The sequence below is a fragment of the Heloderma suspectum genome, chromosome 1 (genome assembly GCF_057233095.1).
Source record: "Heloderma suspectum isolate Gila_16-S chromosome 1, 16-S_ref, whole genome shotgun sequence".
Taxonomy (NCBI): Eukaryota; Metazoa; Chordata; class Lepidosauria; order Squamata; family Helodermatidae; genus Heloderma; species Heloderma suspectum.
In genome coordinates this window covers 31,444,200-31,465,659 of record NC_139458.1, presented here as the reverse complement: position 1 = coordinate 31,465,659, position 21,460 = coordinate 31,444,200, and the positions used below count along the sequence as shown (strand labels likewise).

Genomic DNA, 21,460 nt, shown 5'->3' with positions numbered 1-21,460 from the left:
CATGTTCCCCAGCAACTGCTGTACATAGGCTCACTGCCTCTGGTACTGGAAGCAGCAGAGAGCTATCAGGACTAGTAGCCATTGATAGCCTTTTCTTCCAGGAATTTGTCTAGCCCCCTTTTAAAGCCATCCAAGTTGGTGGCCATCACTACTTCCTGTGGTAGTGAATTCCATAGTTTAATTCTGCACTGTGTGAAGAAGCCCTTCCTTTTATCTGTCTTGAATCTCCCACCAATCAGCTTCATGGGATGACCCTGGTTCCTAGTATTATGAGAGAGAGGGAGAAAAATGTCTCCCTATCCACATTCTCCACGCCATGCATAATTTTGTACAACTGTATCATGTCTCCCCTTGCCCTCCTTTTTTCTAAACTAAACAATCCCAGCTGTTGTAACCTTCCCCAATGATCCCTTGATCATTTAGTTGTCCTTTTCTGCACTTTTTGCAGTTCAGCAATATTGCCTTAGGAGAGCCATTTCAACCTTTTAGAATGGAGAACTACTGCACAAAATTCAGGAAGCCACCAAAAAATGGTTGGTTGGAGGAAAGGAATGTTGCTTTCTGGAAACCCTGGAGGGCCAGAGTGTGATCCCAAGAGGGCCGGATGTGGCCTCTGGGCTTGATATGCTCTTCTGCCCCAAGCACAACAGAACTGGGGGACACAAACTAGGGTTACTAGATCTGTGAGAATGTAGAGCTGAGGCACATATGATTCTTATCATGTACATCCATGCTTCCCTCTGCTTGTTTTGGAATCCTGAGGAAGTGAGCAGAATTCCTTCCTCCAAGGGTCCAGCACAAGCAGTGGGATAAGTTGTCCTTTGCATGATCTGGCAACCACCTTGGACGAGGAGAAGAAGCTGCCGCAAGAATGGAAAAGACATGCTGTTTGGAAATCATCCCCCAGATCTGACTTACCTCCAGAGACCTCTTCAGTATTTGGTAGTCAGATGAAACCTGCTTGATTTGATGCGTCCGTGCTGGGTCAGGCTGCACCAGTTTCTCCAGTTCTTCCATTTGAACGGCACACTCTGCCATGTCTCCATGGAGGATCTACAGAAGAAGATGATACGTTATACAAGGTGCCATAGTCAATGGTACACTAAGCCACCGAAGGGACATCTGGACAACACATGACCTCCTTGGGAGTACGGAAAGACAGAAAGCAGTGCCTTACACCAGGAGTGTTGAACGTTTGGCCCGCGGGCCAAATCTGGCTCACCTGGAGGTCCCAATCCAGCCTGCTGGGGTTCCCCACATGGCCTCACCCCCTTTCCCCTTTCCTTTTGCCTTCTGGCCCATCCACTGCTGGGGTGAGCCCCCCGAAGAGCTTCTCCAAAATTCAGTCCTTGGGCTGAAGGAGGTTCCACACCCCTGCATTATGCTGAGGGCAGAACAGACATGAGGTGGAAGCAGTGGAGGCTGGCAGCTGTGATTCTGGTGCGGGTGTGAATGCATTTTGGGTTTCAGTCAGAACCAGCCAGAACTCTAAAGGAGCTATCCAAGGTTCTGAACCCTATCCCCCAAATAGGCTCAGCACCTTGGATAGCTCCTTGAGAGTTCTGGCTGGTTCTAACTGAAACGCAGAGCGGCTCACAGCCCCACTGAAACCGGAGCCATCGGCCACCACTGTGTGGAAGATCTGACTGTGTTTCTTTCTTTTCTTCGAAATCTGCTGTTGCTTTGTGGCCTTAAAGAAAGCAATGACCCTGGGGGAAAGGAACAACAGGAAGCTGCCTTTGCCCAGGCTGGTGTATTTGTCTGTCTGTCTGTCTGTCTGTCTGTCTGTCTGTCTATCTATCTATCTATCTATCTATCTATCTATTTATTGCATTTATACCCCGCCTTTTTTCCTCTTGCAAGGAACTCAAGGTGGCTTACATTATCCTCCTCCTCTCCATTTTATCCTCACAACAACAACCCTGTGAGGTGGGTTGGGCTGAGAGTCTGTGACTGGCCCAAAGTCACCCAGTGAGTTTCCATGGCCGAGTGGGGGCTAGAACCCGGATCTCCTGGCTCAGGATCTTTCCCAACAACTGCTACCGGATCCTTTGAACTTAGAGATGCCACGGATTGACCACAGGGGTCTTCTGCATGCAAAGCATCTGCTCTATATGATGAGCTAGGGAATGTTAAACCCTTTTGCATTGCACTGTTTTCCTGACCTATTAGCCATGCAGTGGAAGAGACGCAGGCACCCCTTCAGTACGCCATCGCCCCACCCAAAATTGTGGCTTTCCCTGCTGCTACTTTATCCAGTCCAGTACTGTCTACATGTAGGGATGGAGGATAAATCGATTTCAGTTTGATTTTGATCAGGGTTTTACCCAGTTCGCACCTTTCAGACCAAACACAGAGTCGGACACAGGCTGCAGGCAAAGCCCGTACATTTCCAAGCTCGCAATGTCATTTACAGACCCCCCTAAATGCGTTCGATAGCACGAATACATTTCAAAAATGCATACTTTTTGAAATGAGTCCCTTTAAAAAATGTGTACAAATACACTTCAGTCACGGGAGAAGAATGCATAAGTTTAAAAAATGCATACACTTCAAAATTAGTACATTTCAAAAATGCATAATTTCAAAATTACATTTCCAAGATGCGCACAAATAGTGCATACATTTGGGAAAAAATGCATGGGATTATGCACAGATTTCCAAGTGAAAATAAAATAAAAAAAGCTCATAATCTGATACAGACTTGAGTCAGGTTCGAGATGGAATTTGGAGAACTTTAGTGAGCTCAAGTTTTGCTGATTCGCACATCTCTATCTACATGAAATGCTAAACAAATAACCCAAGAATCAGAAAGCCCCAAGAAGTACACTAGAGGCTATGAACATCTATTACTTTCATTGTCTTCTTTATTTTATTTTTGCTTCAGCAGCCTAGCATCCCTCCCAAGCCACACTTCAAAGAAGCCTACCCCAACCTAGTGCCCTCCAGATGTGTTGGACTACAATTCCCATAACCCCAGCCAGGCTGATGGGGGTTGTAGTCCAAAACATCTGGAGGCCACCAGATTGGGAAAGGCTGCTTTAAACGTTAGCTGGTTTAGTGCTAGCTGCAGGGATAGGTCTGGGACGTGGGAAGGGGCTTAAAGAGTTATTTAATCACACCAGATCTAAACTATTTCTCTCCCTTTTGTAAGTTACTAAAGATGGGAGGGTGTGCAAAAAGAGAGAGAAGGAAAACATTGAAAAGACATGCTGCTATACATGGTTTCTCTCTCCTTTTATCCTTATGACAACCCTAAGAAGTAGGGGAGAGAAAGAGAGAGACTAAGATGGCTGGGAAATGCTGGGAGATATAGGACTTTTTTTCTTCTAAACATGCATAGGATTGTGCCCTAACTGAGTGATCAGCCAGCTGGGCCAAAGTCATCCAATAAGCCATGCAGCTGACGGGGGATTTGAACTCAGATCTCACTATTCTCAGTCCAACAGTCTAACCACTACACCACCGTGGCTTTCTTGCCCATGAGACCCTGTAAAGCACCATGTACATTGATAGTGCTGTAATGATGTGCCCAGTGATAACACACCCAGAAATGGAATTCTCCTAAATGTAAATGGCTGTCGCTTACCTGGAGCCTCTGCAGCCGGGATTCTTTACCTGCCAGATCAGGCAGCGGTTTCCTCTCTGCATCCAACATGGCTCTGATAGCAGACAATTTCCTCTTCAAAGGCATGAAGACCGCATCAAAGTCTTTATGCTGAGATGCCAAAGCCTAAACAGAGAGAGAGAGAGAGAGAATGGTTTTCATGCCAGTCCCATCTGCACAATCGCCTTCTCCTGTCCCCTCTGCCAACCTCACAACACAGACCTCTGAGTACACCATCATCCAAATAACAAAGGACTTGGAGTCTGAAAATGCAGAATTAATCCACTGCCTTAGTAGCTGGCTCCTTAAAAGTGACATACCTGCAACCTGCTTTTTCTCTGAAGGAGACCTTTGTACAGGTCTTCTGTTTCCTTTGTGGCATCAGCTGCCTCAGCCACAAGCAACTTTGCTCTTTCCTCCTCAAAAATGCTACTCAGGAAATCTTTTTTCAACTGTAACATCAGGAGCTGTTCCTTAAAGCGGGAGCTTTCAGCCAAAAATGCCTACATGGAAAATACATTAATGTTTATGTATGTATTTCAGTCATGTATATCTCCTGCTTTACTTTTTTCTTTTTCTCCAAAGTGGTTAACAAATCAGGAGTGACATGATAACATAACAATTAAAGCCAATTACATCTCAAAAACACAGTAAAACATATCAGAATTGAAATCCAAGAACCAGCATCAACACAGTCTAAGGGTGTAATCCTATGCATGTTTAGATAGACAAATGTCCTAAAATATCCAGCTGACTGGGGAATGCTGGCAGTTGTAGGACTTTTTTTTGTCTAAACATGCATAGGATTGCACCCTAAATGTCATAAAAAGCCTTTGGGAAAAGAAAAGTTTTCAAAGCTCTTCTAGAAATGAGGAAGAGAGGAAGCTTGGTAGATATCTCCAGAGAAAGAATTCACAATTTGCAGTGCTACCACCAAAAAGGTCCTGCCCTGCATACCTGCCAATCAAATCCTTGGTAATTACGGGCCAGAAAGCAGAGGTTCAGATGCCAATTTCAGAGCTTGGGTAGGGACACTAGTGGAGAACCTGGTCCTAATCTATATAAATGCAAGGTGAGAGCCAGTAGCTGACCTTGTGAATGGAGGTACCCAGACCCTAATAGGCTACTGATTGCCCTCAAATACCATATCCTCCCCACCACCACAAATGCTAAACATTTGCCCATTTCTTTCTGCATCTCACTTTAAAATTCTGTGCCACAACTTGTAGGATTCTCATAAAACGTCTTACTGCAGTTTCTGACCATGTAGTTTCTACTGTAGTTTCTGGGCCCTGTTCATAATCCTTTAAAACTAAAATGTAAGGGCTGTAACTGAAAGGTCTGATTAGTCCTGCGCTGCTGCTAAATTACAAAAAGCCACTGTAACGTTTGTGATCACTGTGATTTGGTTGCCCCCCCGTGGCCTTGCAATGAACAGCCATTGTAGTAAATCTACTGTCATGTATTTCTTTCCAATACTATATTAAGAGTGCAACTGTATGTACGTTTACCTGGAAGTAACTCCTATTGTGTTCAATGGGGCTTATTACCTAGCACAGTGGTGGCAAACTGCTTTCACCCCGAAGGCAGAATTCAATTTCGGAGGCGCTGTTCGGGACAGCTTTCCAGGGGTCGGCAGTGCCAAAGGTGTTGAAATAAGCCTGAACCTACTCGTGTACCTAAATGTACCTGAACCAAGGCATCGCCATTTCATACAGCTCTTGTATGTTTTACCCACCCTTCCTTACCTGAACTCTGAACTGTGTACATGGCAAACACAACACGGTGAGAGAGTCAGCAAGTAACAAGATGTTGTTAGGGATGGCGGGGAATTCCGCCACGGACCCCAATGAGTCTTTCTTTAGAATCCGGCCCCCCAGAGTCTGTGGTGGAATGGAGCACTTACCTCCGCCTCTCCGAGGAATCCTTCTCAGCTGGATCCTCTGGCTCTGGAGCACCAGCAATATGGCCGCCATGCCATATTGCTGGCTGAGGGGGATTGACTGTGGACGCAAATAGCGTCCAGGACACCATTTGCGGCTGTAAAGGTCTTAGTTTAAGGTAAATGCAGCCATTTGCATCCGCAGTCAATCCCCCTCAGCCAGCAAAACGGCATGGTGGCCGTATCGCTGGCGCTTCGGAGCTGGCCGGTGGCTCTGCGGAATTGCCGCGGAGCAGAGCCAGCCAAGGAGGATTCCGGGGGGAGGGACGGATTGCCTCCCCCCGCGGGCCGATTCCCAAGCGGAAGTACAGGTAGGGAATCCGCCCATCCCTAGATGTTGTAGCCAAAGTACCAAAGGGCATCGGCCAGAATGATACGTCTGCCTAAGAGAGAGACATGTCTATCTAAACTAGTACTTTTCCATGTCCTATACGACCTATGCATGCGCATTATATTCTGTTGTGCAACTTGTTTGTACCACTGTATAAAAGGCCTGAGTAATCAGCATTCGAGGCTGCTTCTGTTTTGGAACAGACAGCCTTCGCTGCTGTGAATAAAATCTCGTTGAACCTTGCCCGGTGTCTATTGCTGCTGATTCGGGATTCACACTAGACTCTTACCTGGAGAGTAGCTTTCTACTTTTACCACAAAGGCAAAGGGGGAGGAGCCAAAGGAAAAGGGGTGGGACCAAAAATACCAAAATACCAGCATGTTGTAGCTTAAAACTCTTACTGCCAGTAAATAGGCCGTAGGAGAGGCATTCCAACCTTTTAAGGGGGGGGGGTTTTGCACAAAATCCAGGAAAGGGTGTGGCCAGCGGGGGAACCCTAGAGGGCCAGATTTGGCTGTTGTGCAGAGGCAAAACCAACCCTCCATCCTCATGCTGAGTGGCCCAGTCCTTGTGGGAAAGGAATCTGCCAGGGTGGGTGGGTGGTGGCGGCGGCAATGTGTTCCTGTGCACAGAAGACAGGGCCCTTTGCCCTGCCATGACAATGGCCATTTTTGCAGGTTAAAAATAAAACATTATTCCCTATAGTAGCAGAGCTTGCCTCTACACTGGGCTTGCTGGACAGCTGCAGAAATGCGTACGCCAGCAAAGGTTTGTGCATGTGCACATCTGCATCTGTGAACGAAGGCATTTCAGGCTTCTGAAACGTTAGAGAGTCTCTCTTGTCACCTCAATCTGATGTAAGAAAGCATCTGTCAAGGCAGGGTCGGAAACATTTGCGGTGGTGTCCAGGAGCCTCTGAGCCGACGGTTTCCACAGCTGGAACTCCCTCAGGGGGTTCTGGAAGCGCTGCCTCAGTTCTGTTTCGGTCTCTGTGCTCATTTTAAATGTCTTCCCTTTCAGGCTGTAGAAACAACAACAAAAAACTGTCCAGACAAAACTGTGAAACTAGTTTTTTTCCCTAGGAGGAAAAAAAAAAAATCCCCGCTTCTTGTTTTGAATGAAGGACAACTGGTACGCCCCGTACTCCGCTCTTTCAACACAAAGGGGCCCAGTCTTTGCTTCATCGATATGCCTTTCTCCTTGCTCCCAGCCAGCTGCCTCTACCCATCAGGGGATCAACACAAACTTTTTTTTAGATTCTAAGACACACATTCCTTTCTAGTGCACCTGCTGCGGAGAATTACCAACTGCCGGCCCTGTAACGGTTGATTCCCAAACAATGTCTTGAGCATTTCTACGAGTGCTGCACCCATCAGCTATGACGGGGGTGAGCAAATTCCAGAAGTCAGGGGTCAGCATTGCCCCTCACCCCCAAAACCCACTAGGGGCTGCACCTCACCACGGCATTGTCAAAAAAGGCAGTGATTTTGAAGCGAAGAGGGGGAGCGGGTGCCAAAACTGCACTCCTGGGAGTTTTCTGGGAGCATGGCCCTGCTTGCAAACAGAGTGTGTGCTTCCTGCATGCTTCGTTTGCTTGCAAAATCACCACTTTTTTGCTGCTGCTGCAGAAAATTCAGCAGTGGGGGCAGGCTCCCCACAAAATTGCCATGGGGGAGTGCATGCAGCCCACCCTGAGCCATAAGATTAACAGGCACATGTAGTGGACATAAGGCCACAATCCCACCCAAAGCTGCTCTACGACACTATTTGTGACTAAGCTCCTTTCTGCTGCTTTCAGGTGCTTCCAGTTCAGACTTTGTGTTTGTGTGAAGTGGGGACATGGACCCAGGTCTTCCCAGTCCAACACTCTAACCATTACACCACATTGCCTCTGGGTTAGACTCTCCTTCCCCTGCAGCCCTAATTCACATCTGGAAATTGAAGACTCATTGTACTTATTGTGATATCAGTTTATGTAGAAATGTACACATCAAATAGATAGAGCAGGCAGGCACCTAGTCAGACAGAACACAGCATCATTTTCCTGAAAAGACAGCAAAATCCACTTGGAGTTCCCACCTCCCCACCCTGCCTCTTTTCCAGCCAGCTGAAAAATACCCTTGCGGTCTACTCCAACCTCTCTCTCATTTTCTCTCTGGGCCTGTTTGCATGATCAGTGCCTGGCAGCACGGCTTAAATAAGCAATGGTGGCTTGTGGCACAGGCCACCTGCAGTTGTGAATATTCAAGACACAGTGGTTGGACACCATGGCTTATTGTGTTGTGTGAATGTGGACAGGGAGGCTTGTGACTGTGGTTAACAAGCAACCCCGGAACTGAACAACAGTCCATGGGTTCTGGGTAGCTTGTTAACCATGATAACAAGCCACCCAGCCTGGGTTCGCACGACAACATGATAAGCCGTGGCGATTGTCCACCGCAGCTTGAATATTCACAATGGTGGCAGGCACACAACAGAAGCCACTGTGGCTTATTTAAGCCACGGTGTTGTCCACTGATCATGCGAACCCAGTTTCTCTCTCTCTGCCTCACAGTCACTGGCAGAACTGTTTTCTCAGCCCGATTCATTGGCTAGATAAGACGTGTCTGGCAGCAGTGGCCAACTTTAATGCCCTTTTGGAGAAACCTCTTCTAGACTAACACTTTCCTGGGGAGACATTCTTTTTTAGCTAAACAAGATAGAGAAAAGCTCATCTTACTCAACTCCACAAAACAGCATGCTCATTTCAATATCTGTAACAGAAAGAAGGCTTGCACTTTCAGTGATTTCAGAGGAACCAAGGCCCTGCAATTGCTAACTTTGCTGTTCTTTCTTCTGTCGTTGCCACAAGGATTTGTGAGGTTAGGTTACCGCTGTTTCCTCCAAAGAAGCACGGCTCTTTTGGAACCTGCTGGCAAGCATCTGTCCTCTCTGCTGTGTGGCAAATGTTCAGACTTTCCATTTCTTGCTCCTCCTCCTTGGAAAGGATCCCAGACTTGCTTCCTAAAATCTGAACTGCTGTAATGACCAACTGAATTAGCACAAACCTCTTTTGGCTTGTCAACAACTTGCTCTGGACTTGACATATGTAAGAAAGCCAGTTTCTTGAAAACAGTCAACACTCGATCATGCCTGCGTCCGGCTGATGGTGATCTTTTCTCCAAGTTTGCAAAGGTGTCGGTTATATGCTCATCACTTCCTGATTCCAGTTAGCCTGGAAGTGGAAGTCTTTTTTCCAAAGCTCAGAGAGAGAGAGGGAGAGAGAGAGAGAGAGCGAGCGTGTCTGGTAGGCTGGATTTGCCATCTGTTCCAGCCAAATGTAAGCAGGAAACAGGAGCTTGGTCATTTGGAGGAGGAAGGACAGGCCCAGTGGAGGCTGGTGGCGCCGATGTCAGTGGGACAGTGAATCTGCTCCAGGTTTCAGTCAGAACTAGCCAGAACACTAAAGGAGCTATCCAAGGTGCTTTGCACCTTTGGTTCTGACTAAAACCCAGAGCGGATTCTCAAGCCCCACTGACATTGGAGCTACCAGCCTCCACTGGACAGGCCTACCTAGAAAACTATGAGGGGAATGAAACGAGCAAAACAAATGAACCAGGCACAGAAATGTAGTCCTTCATTACCACCACTGCCACTGCTATCTGCATATTGTTCAGCTCCAACCATGAAAAACAAGTTAAACCAATAATAGAACATTTCAAATAATGCAAGTGTAAGTGGTCAGCCCAGTCCCAGAGACTGGCTTTAGGTGCAACAGCACACACTGTAACCTGCAGAGTGAGCTGAGCTAAAGGTAGGTACTAAAAGCTAGCCAGGCAAATGGTTTATCTCGACTTCTAAGGCAGCCCAGGCTTACATTCAGAACAGCCAGGAAGGAGAGCAAGTTACCATGCAAGTAGGAATGGTCATCGCAGGGAAATCCAGCCGTTTTTAGGCTTGCTGGATTTCCCTGGAGTCCCCGTCTCTGCTTGCATTTGTGAGCCGAGCCGCAGGCTTTTTTCTTGAAATCTGGGAACTTTTCTCAGGGTTCCCCCCCCCCTTAAATCGACATTTGCGCAAATTGCAACTAATGAAGCATATTACTGTGGCAATTTGCCTGGATTAAGCAAATTATGGCCGAAATTTGCGCAAACTATGTAAATGTCGATTTAAGCAGGAACCCCCCCCCCCAAATCTGCATTGAGTCAGACCAGCTTGCAGATAAGCTAGCAAAAGTCCGTGGGGCTAAGCTGGTGAAAGCTCAGCAAACTTCACCTCCCAGACACATTCCTCAGACAAGCCTACATGCAAGGCAGCTAGACAGCTGCCCTCTCCCTACCTCTACTCTGCACCGGCCACTGCCACCAACTAGCCTTTGCGGGGTCCTTCTGTGTTGAGTGACTGCAAGCCCTGGCTGAGTGTGGGGGAATCCACTGGTTCTCTCTGATCAGAGATAACCAAGGCATTCCCCTTCGGGCTGCTCACCCTACTGCTGGGTGCAGCTTTTTGGAAGCAGGTGCAGCTTATCTAATCTTTGCTGTGCAAGCTCCACCTGCCCAAATTCCCTCGTCCACATGGTGATTAAAAGGTATAGGAGACCCCCTACTGAAAGGCTAGCCATCCCTGTTGGGCGCATAAAATCACAGAATCATAGAATAGTAGGGATGGAAGGGGCCTACAAGGCCATCAAATCCAACCCCCTGCTCAGTGACACATACCCCCTGTCCGTCCCACATCATGGCTGAGAAATATGCATGAGGCTGGAGTAAATGGGTGACCCAGGCCTCTGAAATGGAGGGACTATCAAGGAACTGAGTGGAACCTGGGTCAAGGGACACGGAGGGAGCCCACGGGGAAAGGGTAGCTCCCTATTATCATAGAATCATAGAACAGTAGGGTTGGAAGGGGCCTACAAGACCATCGAATCCAAGTCAGAGCATCCCTGACAGATGGCTGTCCAGCCTCACCTTGAATGCCTCCAGTGTGAGAAAGCCCACTACCTCCCTGGGTAATTGGTTCCATTGACGGATTGCTCTAACAATCAGGAAGCTTTTCCTGATGTTCAGCTGGAAAGCCGCATGGTTTTCCCATAATAGGCTGGTGCATGCATTACAGCTGCCATTTGGATGGCATTTTACATTGCTTCAGATGGAGGCTGTCACCAGCCATTCACACGAAGTGGCTAACATTCGAGACTGACAGATATTTGACATGCTGCCGCAAACTTCTTCTTTGTGCCATGACGTGGAGAAAATCACCCGATCTGCATGGCAACCAACTGTACCTGAACCAGTGTGATGTAGTGGTTAGACTCTCTGACTAGGACTCAGGAGGTCTGGGTTCAAATCACCACTCAGCCATGAAGCTCACTTAGCTCAGTTACTACCTCTGACTAACCTTACTCGCAAGATAGTTGTGAGGTTAAGTTGGGAGGGTGGAAAGCAAGAACCATGAGCTCCTTGCAGGAAAGGCAGGGTGAAAATGTAATTAATAAATATCCAGACAGCCACCAAGTCCAAGCTCTCCTGTAAGACTATTGAAAAGATCTTCTGCACAGCAGCTGTAAGACGTTGGAAGTAATCAAATTGAACATTTGTGTCCACTTCCTTTACTTGTTATTAGGGATATTATTATTAGCGATCTTGAATGAGTGATGTTTGAGACTGCTAGGATTCTCCCAACATCGTCTTGTGCCAGAATCCAGTTTATATACGCTCTGTGTGAATGGAAAATTGCGTAAATCGAGTAGCACTAGAACGTGAAAATTGTGCACATTTCCCCAAATTTGCCCGATGTTTCTCCATAGACTAAAGCAGGGCTGATTCAGTCTACCAGAGAAATTTGCAGATATTAGGAAGTTTGCACAAATGACAAATTAGGAAATGTATGCAACAGTGAATTGTGAAAGTTGCACAAATTGAACACAACCATATGTCCGGCAATTTGCAAATGTTTTCACTGGGCATGTGCTCACGATCACGTCCGGGGCTTTGAAAAAGGCGCACTTGCATGCTTTGCAAGCAAAAGTGAAACTCTCATACATCCCTACTGGTTATTTTTGTAGCTGGCAGATCAGGCTAAACCAGTCTGGATTTTTGCACTGTTTCCATATTACTGGAGCAGCCTTTCCCAAACAGCCCCCCTCCAGATGTGTTGGACTACAGCTCACATCATCCCCCAAGAGGTGGCTGCTAGCTGTGGGAGTGATGGGAGTTTTAGTCCAACACATCCGGAGGGTGACAGATTAGGAAAGGTTGTACTAAAGCCACTTAATCCCCTGGTGCAGTTTATTTCAAACTGCTGCCCATCCCTACCAGAAAAAAATACCTTTGATATTCCCGTATTGCACGTATCACACTCTCAGAAAGCGGCTTCATGTCTTGTGAAAACCTGAACAACTCCTTAAGTTGAGTCTTCAGTCTCTCAACCTTTGATTCCTCTGCTGTAAGAGCCACCCTTGTTGCCTTAAACACACAAATATTATTATTAAATATATATATCTATATATCTATATATTAAATCAAGTGTGTGTGTGTGTGTGTGTGTACACACACACACACACACACACACACATATATATTTTACTGGGTTTCATGTTGGATCTATAAAGAGGCAATTTATTTGTTGCAAACTACTTTATTGTTGCACATGTTACAATTTATGTGAGCAAATAGATTATCAATTTTAATCATACGTACATTTATTGGTATAGTGTTGTTATGCAGTGAGAAGTTCTGAGCAATGAGAAGTTCTGGGGCAATGCTATTGAGTTTAATTTTCTCCCTTCCTTTATTTGTTTGGGTATTTATATCCCATCTTTCTATGATAAAATCAAACTCAAGGTGGCTTGCAAATAACAACCATAAACAGCAACATGCATTTAAAAATATACCTAGCAACAAAGAACAAACAGCAGTGAAAACAGCAGTTCAAAACTGTATCATCAACAGCAGTGGCAGACTAAAAATATATCAAAGACTCAACTAAAAAAAAGCCTACTGGGATAATAGTCTTAAAAACTAGTACAGATGAACCTCTTTTGGGAGGCTATTCCATAATTTAGGCATCACAACTGAAAAGACCCCTCTCTCTTGCCTCCACAACCCTGCGCGCGCACACACACACACACACACTCGCATTAGGGGGAAAATAACCCTAGCCATGGCGGGGGGGGGGGACACCTAAAACAGATCAATGAGAACTGAGCATACTCAGTGGCTAAAGAACAGCAAGTGTCTGTTGGGAGAACCCCCCCGGAAAACTGGGGGAGGAGGAACAGAGTGGAATAGCCTTGAAAAGGGCATGGCTGGCTGGTTAGAATTCTGAACAGGAGCACTCCACATTTCCTTCTGGGTCCCCACTTGTATATTTTAATATAATTCCATATACAAAGAAGGACAGCTTTAATTTCACTGATAATTGGCTATAGGTAAAGGGCTGGGGTAATAGGCAGGTCGGGGCTAGTGTAAAGAAGCGAGTTCTTTACTGAGGGTCAATAGTTGGCTACCTTTCTTTTGTTCCCCATCTATTACGGGTAAAGAAACACTTACCATGTATTTTCTCCACAGAGCGATTAAGTCCTCTTCGCTTCTTACTCTGTCCTCCGGTTGAAAGTTCTTTCCCAGTCTTTGCAGGTTCTTGCGGAATTCTTGCACCTCGGCCTCTAGCAGCCTGGCTTGTGAATGATAGGCGTTTTCTGACTTCAAACTCTTCAGCAAACTCTCCTCTTCCTCAGTGCTCACCAGCTTCAGCTTCTCCAGGGCTTTTTTAAGATCCTCCAGCTCGCTGGTCATCTTTTCTGCTCCCAGTGGGGAGGTGTTTTGCATTATGCCGGTAGACTGAGCTTCGAGGTGTCTCAGTTTCTTTTCCCCACTCTTTACATCTTTGGCAATGTCCTGTAGGAGGGAGGAGTTCAGAGTGAGTGACTTCCCAATCCTGAAGACCAACACAGAGTTGGGAGTGTTGGCATGGCTACAGTGGCATCAATGCAATGCAGGTGGAGTAAACCCACCATGCTCTGCTACCTATGGAAAGTCCTGTGTGCACTGTGTTGTGGCCAGGCTCACAGATCCCTCTGTTGGGGGTTCTGATAATAACCTTTAGCCAAGATCATTCCTCTGATAATGACCTTTAGACAAGATCATCAGCCCAGGGGAATGTGTCATGGCTGCTGGAGCTGGGTCAGGTCTGGGCCTGCTGTGTTTGTGGTATCACAGAATGCGAAGCCTGATGGGTGAGGTAGGTCATACAGAGGTGGTAACTAGGGATGGCGAAAAAGCGATGTTCGAGATCACTAGGATTCTCCAAGCATTGTCTTATTGCTTGTCATGTGCCTGATTCCCGTTCACATTTGCAATCGATGCTTGCCTTGCGTGAGCAGGAAACTTGCACAAATCCAGCAGTGATCGAACAGGAGATTTGCGCAAATCTCCCCAAATTTCCTCCACAGACAAAAGCAGGGCTGATTTAGTCTACTGAGGAAATCTGTGCAAATAAGAAAATTGGTGCAGATCAAACTGAGAATTGGGAACAAGGCAAATGTGAGCATAAGTCTCACAATTTGCAAATATTTTCAGCGGACGTGTGCTTGCGCTCACATCTGGAGCTTGAACAGGGCATGCGTGCATGTTTTTGCAAGCACAACCGACATTCTCATGCATCCCTAGAGGTAACTTTTCCATGGCCACCTAGTGAGAGGGCCAAAGCATCAGTCTGGGGGTGGGACAGTACAAACATGCAACACAAGCCCCTCCCCTACTCATACCAGGGTTCCATTCCATACATACATTCTCATGATTTGTATTTATAGTTAGACGTGGCAGCATAATGTGTGTGTACTAGACATTTACTTTCATAGATCTTGGTCCTGCAAATCCTACCAGCAGCATGGGCTAACACGGTCCATGGATCAATGTCCCTGACCCTGATTATTATGGCACTTTGTCCCTCCTAGCAGTTGTCCCTCCTTCCCGCCCAGGGATGGGTGAGAATTTCAGTTCAGTTCAGTTGCCATAAGAATTTATGTGCAAAGTTCTCCATATCTGGGACCAAAACAACTTGAGATTATAAAAAATTGAATGTGGAAGAAACTGAAACTGACATTCATCCATCCAGGCCCAGGGCTTTGAGTGTTTTGCTCTTGAAAGTCAGGGTTTGATTCCCTGAGTATTCAACCAACTTAGTGCGGAATTAGGGTTGCCACCTCTGTTTTCTGACAGGCTCCTCATCTTTAACAGTTGCGTGGCAGCCTTATGGTCCTCTCCATGCTGGGAATAGCTGTACCTCTCGAATGTGGCTGGTGCAGATGGATGAGAATTTTGTTTCAGTTTGTTTTTGATAACAATTTACCAAACTTTGCAAATTTCTTCAGGGAGAACGTTCATTATTTTTTTAATGAAATAGGGAGAAAGCGAAATGGACAGATACACCCAGTAGTTCTTGAAAGAACATGCCACATATATGGAGGGACAAATCTCTCTCGAACTACAAGACCTCATTTAACTGCACAAGTAGTTCTCTCTCTGTTCTAGAGAGGAATTGGTCCAGCCAGCAACTCACTGGTTTGGACTGGCACTTGTTCTGCTCTAACACTGCTTCTGATTGGCTCCAGCAAAATCTCACAAGATCTGGACAGTGGATACATCGATACAAAGAAACTTGTCTCAAAAGTTATCCTCAAGCATGATCTACAATTTAGCCTCAGGGTTTCCCCCCTCATGATATGGGGTTGCAATTTGGGCCTCTGGGAGCTGGTAAACTGTACTAGTGCTGTGCTGAAAATTTATCCCACATTTTTTTTCGATCATTCTCATCCAATTTGATAGAAAATAAAAGAAATTCAAAGGAGGAGAAATTTTGGAGAAATTTTCACGGGTTTGGGTTTGGGGTTCTTGGGCTTACCTTACTTATGAGGTGGCTGAGGAGTGTGCGTGAGTGTCCTGCCTGTCATTGTACAGTAACTGCTGTGGCAGCCTGTAGCCTCCTCAGCTTCCTGCACGTCAGTTAAAGCCCTCACGAGGAAGACACCATGAGTTGATTCCTCCCACAGGGCTTTTTCAGTTCAGAAAGTGCAGGTGGCCTGGGAGGCTGCAGTGCAGTGGAAAGATGTGTAATAGAGAGATAAAACAAACACAGCACCCTCTGCCACCTTGCAATGATTAGGTAAGCTCAAAAATACCACCAAAAGAAATTCAAGGTTCTGCCTCAGAAAAGTGGAAGCCTCACCACAGTTGATGCTGTTGCCACCTACAGAAGCAGTGCAATAAACCAAAAACCCTTAGGAAAAAAGAACGAACCTGTGCTACAACCCCTGCCGATAGTGAGCCCTATCTGTGAGGAAGTGTTGGGGAATTTCTCCTCCCTTAGGAGAAATTCGGTGAAATCGTTTCCCGCAATTTCTTTGCCCACAAATAGGCTGGAGAATTCTGAGAGGCTGTCTGCGCACAGCTCTAAACTGTACCCTTCTCCTCCTCCATGCTTGGGCCTCACTAGTGAGCTTTAGGGCTGCAGAAGAATGGGTTCTTTGACATCCAGATTTCTACTTGGCGTGGCACACTGGATTTTTGAGAGCACACACTGGATAGATACACAGTGTTGGTGAAACTCTTTCAGCCCAAGGGCTGAATTCCATTTCAAAGATGTTTTCAGGGGCTGCATTCCAATGGTGGGAGGCGCCATAGGGAAAAAGGGGCAGGGTCAAGATGTCCAGAAATACCCAAAATGCCAGCATATTTTAATTTAAAGCTCTTACTGCCAGCAATTAAGTCTTAGGAGAGGCATTTCAGTCTTTCAGAATAGGGGGAATGACTGGCAGTTGGGAGAAAGGGGGTGGGGCCATGGGAAGGGGCGTGGTCATCTCAGGACCCCAGGCAGGCCAGATTTGGCCCCCGGGCCTGAGGTTCAAGACCTGTGCACTAGGAAATATGAACAAAACCTTTGAGCAAAGCTTCTTGCTCACAACAACAACAAGGAAGTACCTGCAATGACTTAATTCTATTTTCTGCTGGCAATTTTGCTTCTTGGCCAAGGCAGCAGTTTAATCTCTCTGTCACCTGGGTCAGCCACTGCTGAAACTGGTCGATGTTGCTCTTATATCGCTCATGTTCTTTCGTTATCTTTTCAAGCAGCCCCACTCTTCTCTGGAACAAGAGAAACGTCAGAAACGGAGAGAGTGAAAGTTATTTTTCTCCTCATACTTCACTTGTTGTTTTTAACCCAGAACAAAACAGGCCTGTTCTCCTCCCTCCCCTCCCCAGTTACTTGGCTGTTGTCAGGAATCTGAAACAGTTTGTCTTCAGCAGGAGGACAAAACACTAGGCCTGACTGTGCTGTAATTATTTGGCATTTCAAGGGCCGGTAAGGTCATAGCCTTCATTTTGTTCTTTTGTTTTTGTTGAAGAAAGGACGAAAGAAAGAAAGATCAAAATATTACAACTAGGAAAAAGTATGCATTTTAAAATTCCACCCTTTAAGGCAGCCTAAAGATAATTTAAAATTAAATAAATAAATACCTCTGGCTCTGCACTATGTATACTGCTTCTTTGGGGTCGTGCTTCTAGTAGGGGGCCTGTGTGAGCAGGCCTTCCACGTTTCTAGCCTTTTTGCTAATGCAAATATAAGGAAAACCGTGCTGGCAGTTTTCTACACAACTGCTCTGGAGAAGTAATTGGTGGGGTAGAATGGGGGCTACAATCTGGCAGTGCCATAGTTCCACAGCCAGCCAACCCCCCTCCTCACTGAGGCTGCAATCCTGCATCTACTGACTTGGGAGTAAGCCCCATTGAACCCAATGGAACTTACTTCTGCGCAGACATGCTTAGGATTGTGCTGTGTGATACTTTCTCATGAGAGCATCAGAAAAGCCCTGAAAGATCAGACCAAACATCCATCCAGTATAGCAGTCTGTTTCTCCCAGGTGGGAAGCCATAGGAACATAAGAAACTGCCTTATACTGAGTCAGACCGTTGGTCCATCCAGCCCAGTAGTGCTGACACTGACTGGCAGCAGCTCTCCAGGATTTCAGGCAGGAATTCTCCCAGCCCTACCTGGCATAAGGACGTCCGTTGCTGGGAAATCTGGTTCTTTTTTGACTCGACAGAGTTCCGTGGCATGTACGACTCCATTTACATTTGCAAGCTGAGCTGCAAGCTTTTCCCCAAACTCCAGGAACTTTTTTTTGCACATTTTCCCTGCATGTTTGAGGCTATAATTTGTGCAAATTGCTCAGAAATTTGTGCAAATTGCAGAACCTGCAGGTGGGGGGAGGATGCAAAAACGCCCAGAAAATTTGCAAACTTGGGCACCACAGTGGGAACTAGAACAAAGTCTGTGGGGTTGAACCTAGGAAAACCCACCAAACTCTACCCCACAAATGGATTTCTCTGAGATCCCTAACCTGGAGTGCCAGGAATTGAATCTGGGACCTTCTGCATGCAAAGCAAGTGGTCTATCACTGAACTACATCTCCTCCCTTACTAAAAGGCCACAGGTAGGGCATGAATACAACAGCTTTCATCGAACACAAGGATACTTATCTATGCAATAATCTACGTTTATCTATGTAAATGCATAATAGGATTGCACAGTCAAGCACTTTTAATTCCCATTGATTTCAATGGGAGAGTTCATTCATTCAAAGCATTTCTATTCCACTCTTCAGTCAAAAGACTCCCTGAGTGGCTCACATTCAAAAGTGAAAAAGCTAAGGCAGCTTTTGAAAAGTTGTGAAATGTTAATCGGCTTCAGCAGGAAAAAAAACCCATTGCTTTTGACACCTTATTTCTTGTTTCAAACATTTTTTGTCCTCACATTTCCTGATGCATTTCTGTAATGTAAGGACTAGTTACTTACCTTTTTATTCCAAAATAAAAGTTGGCATATTTCTGGTTTTTAACAAGACCCCATTTAGAGCTGATAGGCTCTACTTTGCCTAGCCTTGCTATAATTTCTAACTTTTTTAAAGTCATGAGGCTTTTGAAAGCCTAGCTACTCATCCACATCAATCAGGGGGAATCCAGGCTATGCTATTCCTTGCAGGACCAACCAAAATTAAAGGTGACCCAGACCCACACTGAAAACCAAAAGGTTATTGTGACTCACACAAATTAGAGTGAAAATGTCATGACGGCATGATTTGTGTCTAGTTCTTCTGGGACACAGTCATTGTCCGGAACACCGTGCACAGCACAAGAGATTTGGAACAACAAAGGCTAACACAGGATAAGGCATCTTCAAAGGTAATAATCAAGAAGTCAAAAGGAATTCCCTGTCGTAAGTGGAGATTACCTTTTGAGCCTTGGCTGCTTCCTTTCACATGAACTGATTTAACACCTTAACTAATCACTTGGATTACAGTGGTGCTTCTCTCTTTTTGCTAAAGCATTTCATGGAGCAGATTCTGAAGTGGTGGACGCACACAGACATCCTCCATTCTTTCCATTTGGGCCTGGCTCAGATGATCAGCTGGGCCTAGGATCCTCTTCCACTGATAGAAGAAGAGGTGGGAGCACTCCATTATGTTCACCAACAGAAAACATAATTGGGTGCTCAATATAAATGCCCATGCGGCTGGATGACTGAATCTCCCTCCCTTCCTCCCCTTTTTGGAGTGGGAAGAATTGCACAGTTGGGGCCCTGTTGCTCACGGATGCTTGCATGGAGCACCTGCAACATACATTATATTATGATTATGGTTGGGAAGGGTAGTGTGCACATGCTCACTTCAGCACGGAAGCAGGAGCTTTGGGCCTTGGACTACAGAGAGGGCCACTGCTCACAACCATCGTTACAAGATGGTCAATATAGATTTAACTTTTTCAGTTGAGGAAATGGTTGACGCAAAACTGTGAATATGCTAACATGTAGTCCAGTGGTGTAGCGGTAACAGGGCTCACAGGGTCGACGTGCTGGGATGTTTTGATTAGCAGGGATGATGACATCATCTGCCACCTCCTCAGACTTCCCTGTTCCTCTGAGTTAAGCATCATCAAGGTTAATCGATAACCTTATTATTATTAACTGTACTTATATAATACTAGATAAAGAAACTAGACAAGAATGGCACATCCCACATTCAAGGATATACTGAATGCAAGAGCCCATGCTTGGCACTCGGACATTTCAGAGATCCCAGAAAACTAGAGTAAACAATACTTGGCGAGATGGACCAATGGTGTGGCTCAATGTAAGGCAGGGATGTAGAATCTTAGGCCCAAGGGCCATATCTGGCCTGTCTGTGGTCCCAATCTGGCCCCCTGGGATTCCCCAGAGAGCCATGCCCCCTTGCCCTGGCCCCACACCGCTCCCCCTGGCAACCGGTCATTTGGAGGTTTCCTGGCTTTTGTGCATTTCCCCTGTTCTAAAAGGTTGAAACGTCTCTCCTAAGGTTTAGTTACTACCAATAAGAGCTTTAAGCTACAGTATGTTGGTATTTTTGGCCCTGCCCCCTTTGCCTTTGGCCCCACCCACTATAGGAATGCAGTCTCCAAGTGGTTCTCTGAAATGGAATTTGGTCCTTGGCTGAAAGAGGTTCTCCACCCCTGAGATAAAGCAACTTCATATGTTCAGAAGCTACAGTAAGTTTAGAAGGTTCTTAAACTTTGAGAAACTCTGACTTAGACCCAAATTCCTCTATATAGCATGGCGATTTCCCCTATTCTATCATCATTGATAGAACAGTTAGATTACTGCAATGCGCTCTACATGAAGCTGCCTTTGAAGACAGTTTGGAAGCTGCAGCTCATGCAAAATGCAGCAGCCAGATTGATAATTGGGACTAGAAGGTCCACACATAGAAGACCAATTCTAGCCTATTTGCACTGGCTGCATATATGCTTCCGAGCTCAATTCAAGGTGCTATTTTTAACCTATAAAGCCCTACACAGCTTGGGACCACAATACCGGATGGCATGCCTCTCCCAAAAAGAACCTACCCATACTCTACGTTCAACATCTAAGGCCCTCCTCCTAGTGCCTCCACCAAGAGAAGCTCGGAAGACAGCAACAAGAGAGAGGACCTTCTCAGTTGTGGCCCCCATCTGTGGAACGAGCTCCCCAATGAGGTCCGCCTGCACCAACATTGTTATCTTTTCGGCGCCATGTTAAGATCTATCTCTTTTCCCAGGCATTTGGCAGCACATGATGAGTTTTAATTGGTCCTGGATGTGTCTTTAGTTATGACTGACTGTCCAAAGTTATTTTTAGTTATATGTTGTTTGTGTATATTGTCTGTGTGCTTTCATGTAAATGGCTTTTAATCTTTTTAGATTGTATTTACTGTTTTAACTTCTGTAAACTGCCCAGACAGCTTCGGCTATGGGGCAGTATAGAAATATTATTATTATTATTAGATCACTCTGGTTGCCTCATTCAAGGATGTACAAGCTAATAGTTAGCTAGAAGATTAGATTCACGTTATACAGAGCAAACACTAATAATGCTTTGACTCATCTAAAATGAGAAATATTGAAATGCTGTGTTTCTTCCTGCTAGATCTGGAAAGACAGGATGACCCTGTTGATTATTTACATTATTTTACCAGCTGATTGCCAATAAACCTTTTAGACTGTATCTGGGTCAAGAAAGGGAATGGAAAAGAAACTGG

The 21,460-nt window shown here is 45.8% G+C and overlaps 1 protein-coding gene across 10 annotated transcripts in view; it reads right to left on the bottom strand.

Annotated features, from left to right (window-relative positions):
- Positions 1-21,460, bottom strand: part of SYNE3 (spectrin repeat containing nuclear envelope family member 3) — a 153,081-nt gene that overhangs the window by 61,079 nt on the left and 70,542 nt on the right. For all 10 annotated transcript variants that reach the window (XM_084839744.1, XM_084839689.1, XM_084839738.1 and 7 more), the window contains 7 exons: positions 16,836-16,997; positions 13,410-13,754; positions 12,187-12,323; positions 6,727-6,901; positions 3,928-4,110; positions 3,590-3,733; positions 919-1,053 (listed from right to left, as the gene is read on the bottom strand). In XM_084839744.1, the coding sequence (XP_084695870.1) occupies positions 919-1,053; positions 3,590-3,733; positions 3,928-4,110; positions 6,727-6,901; positions 12,187-12,323; positions 13,410-13,754; positions 16,836-16,997 (1,281 nt within the window). The remainder of the gene's footprint in view (positions 1-918; positions 1,054-3,589; positions 3,734-3,927; positions 4,111-6,726; positions 6,902-12,186; positions 12,324-13,409; positions 13,755-16,835; positions 16,998-21,460) is intronic.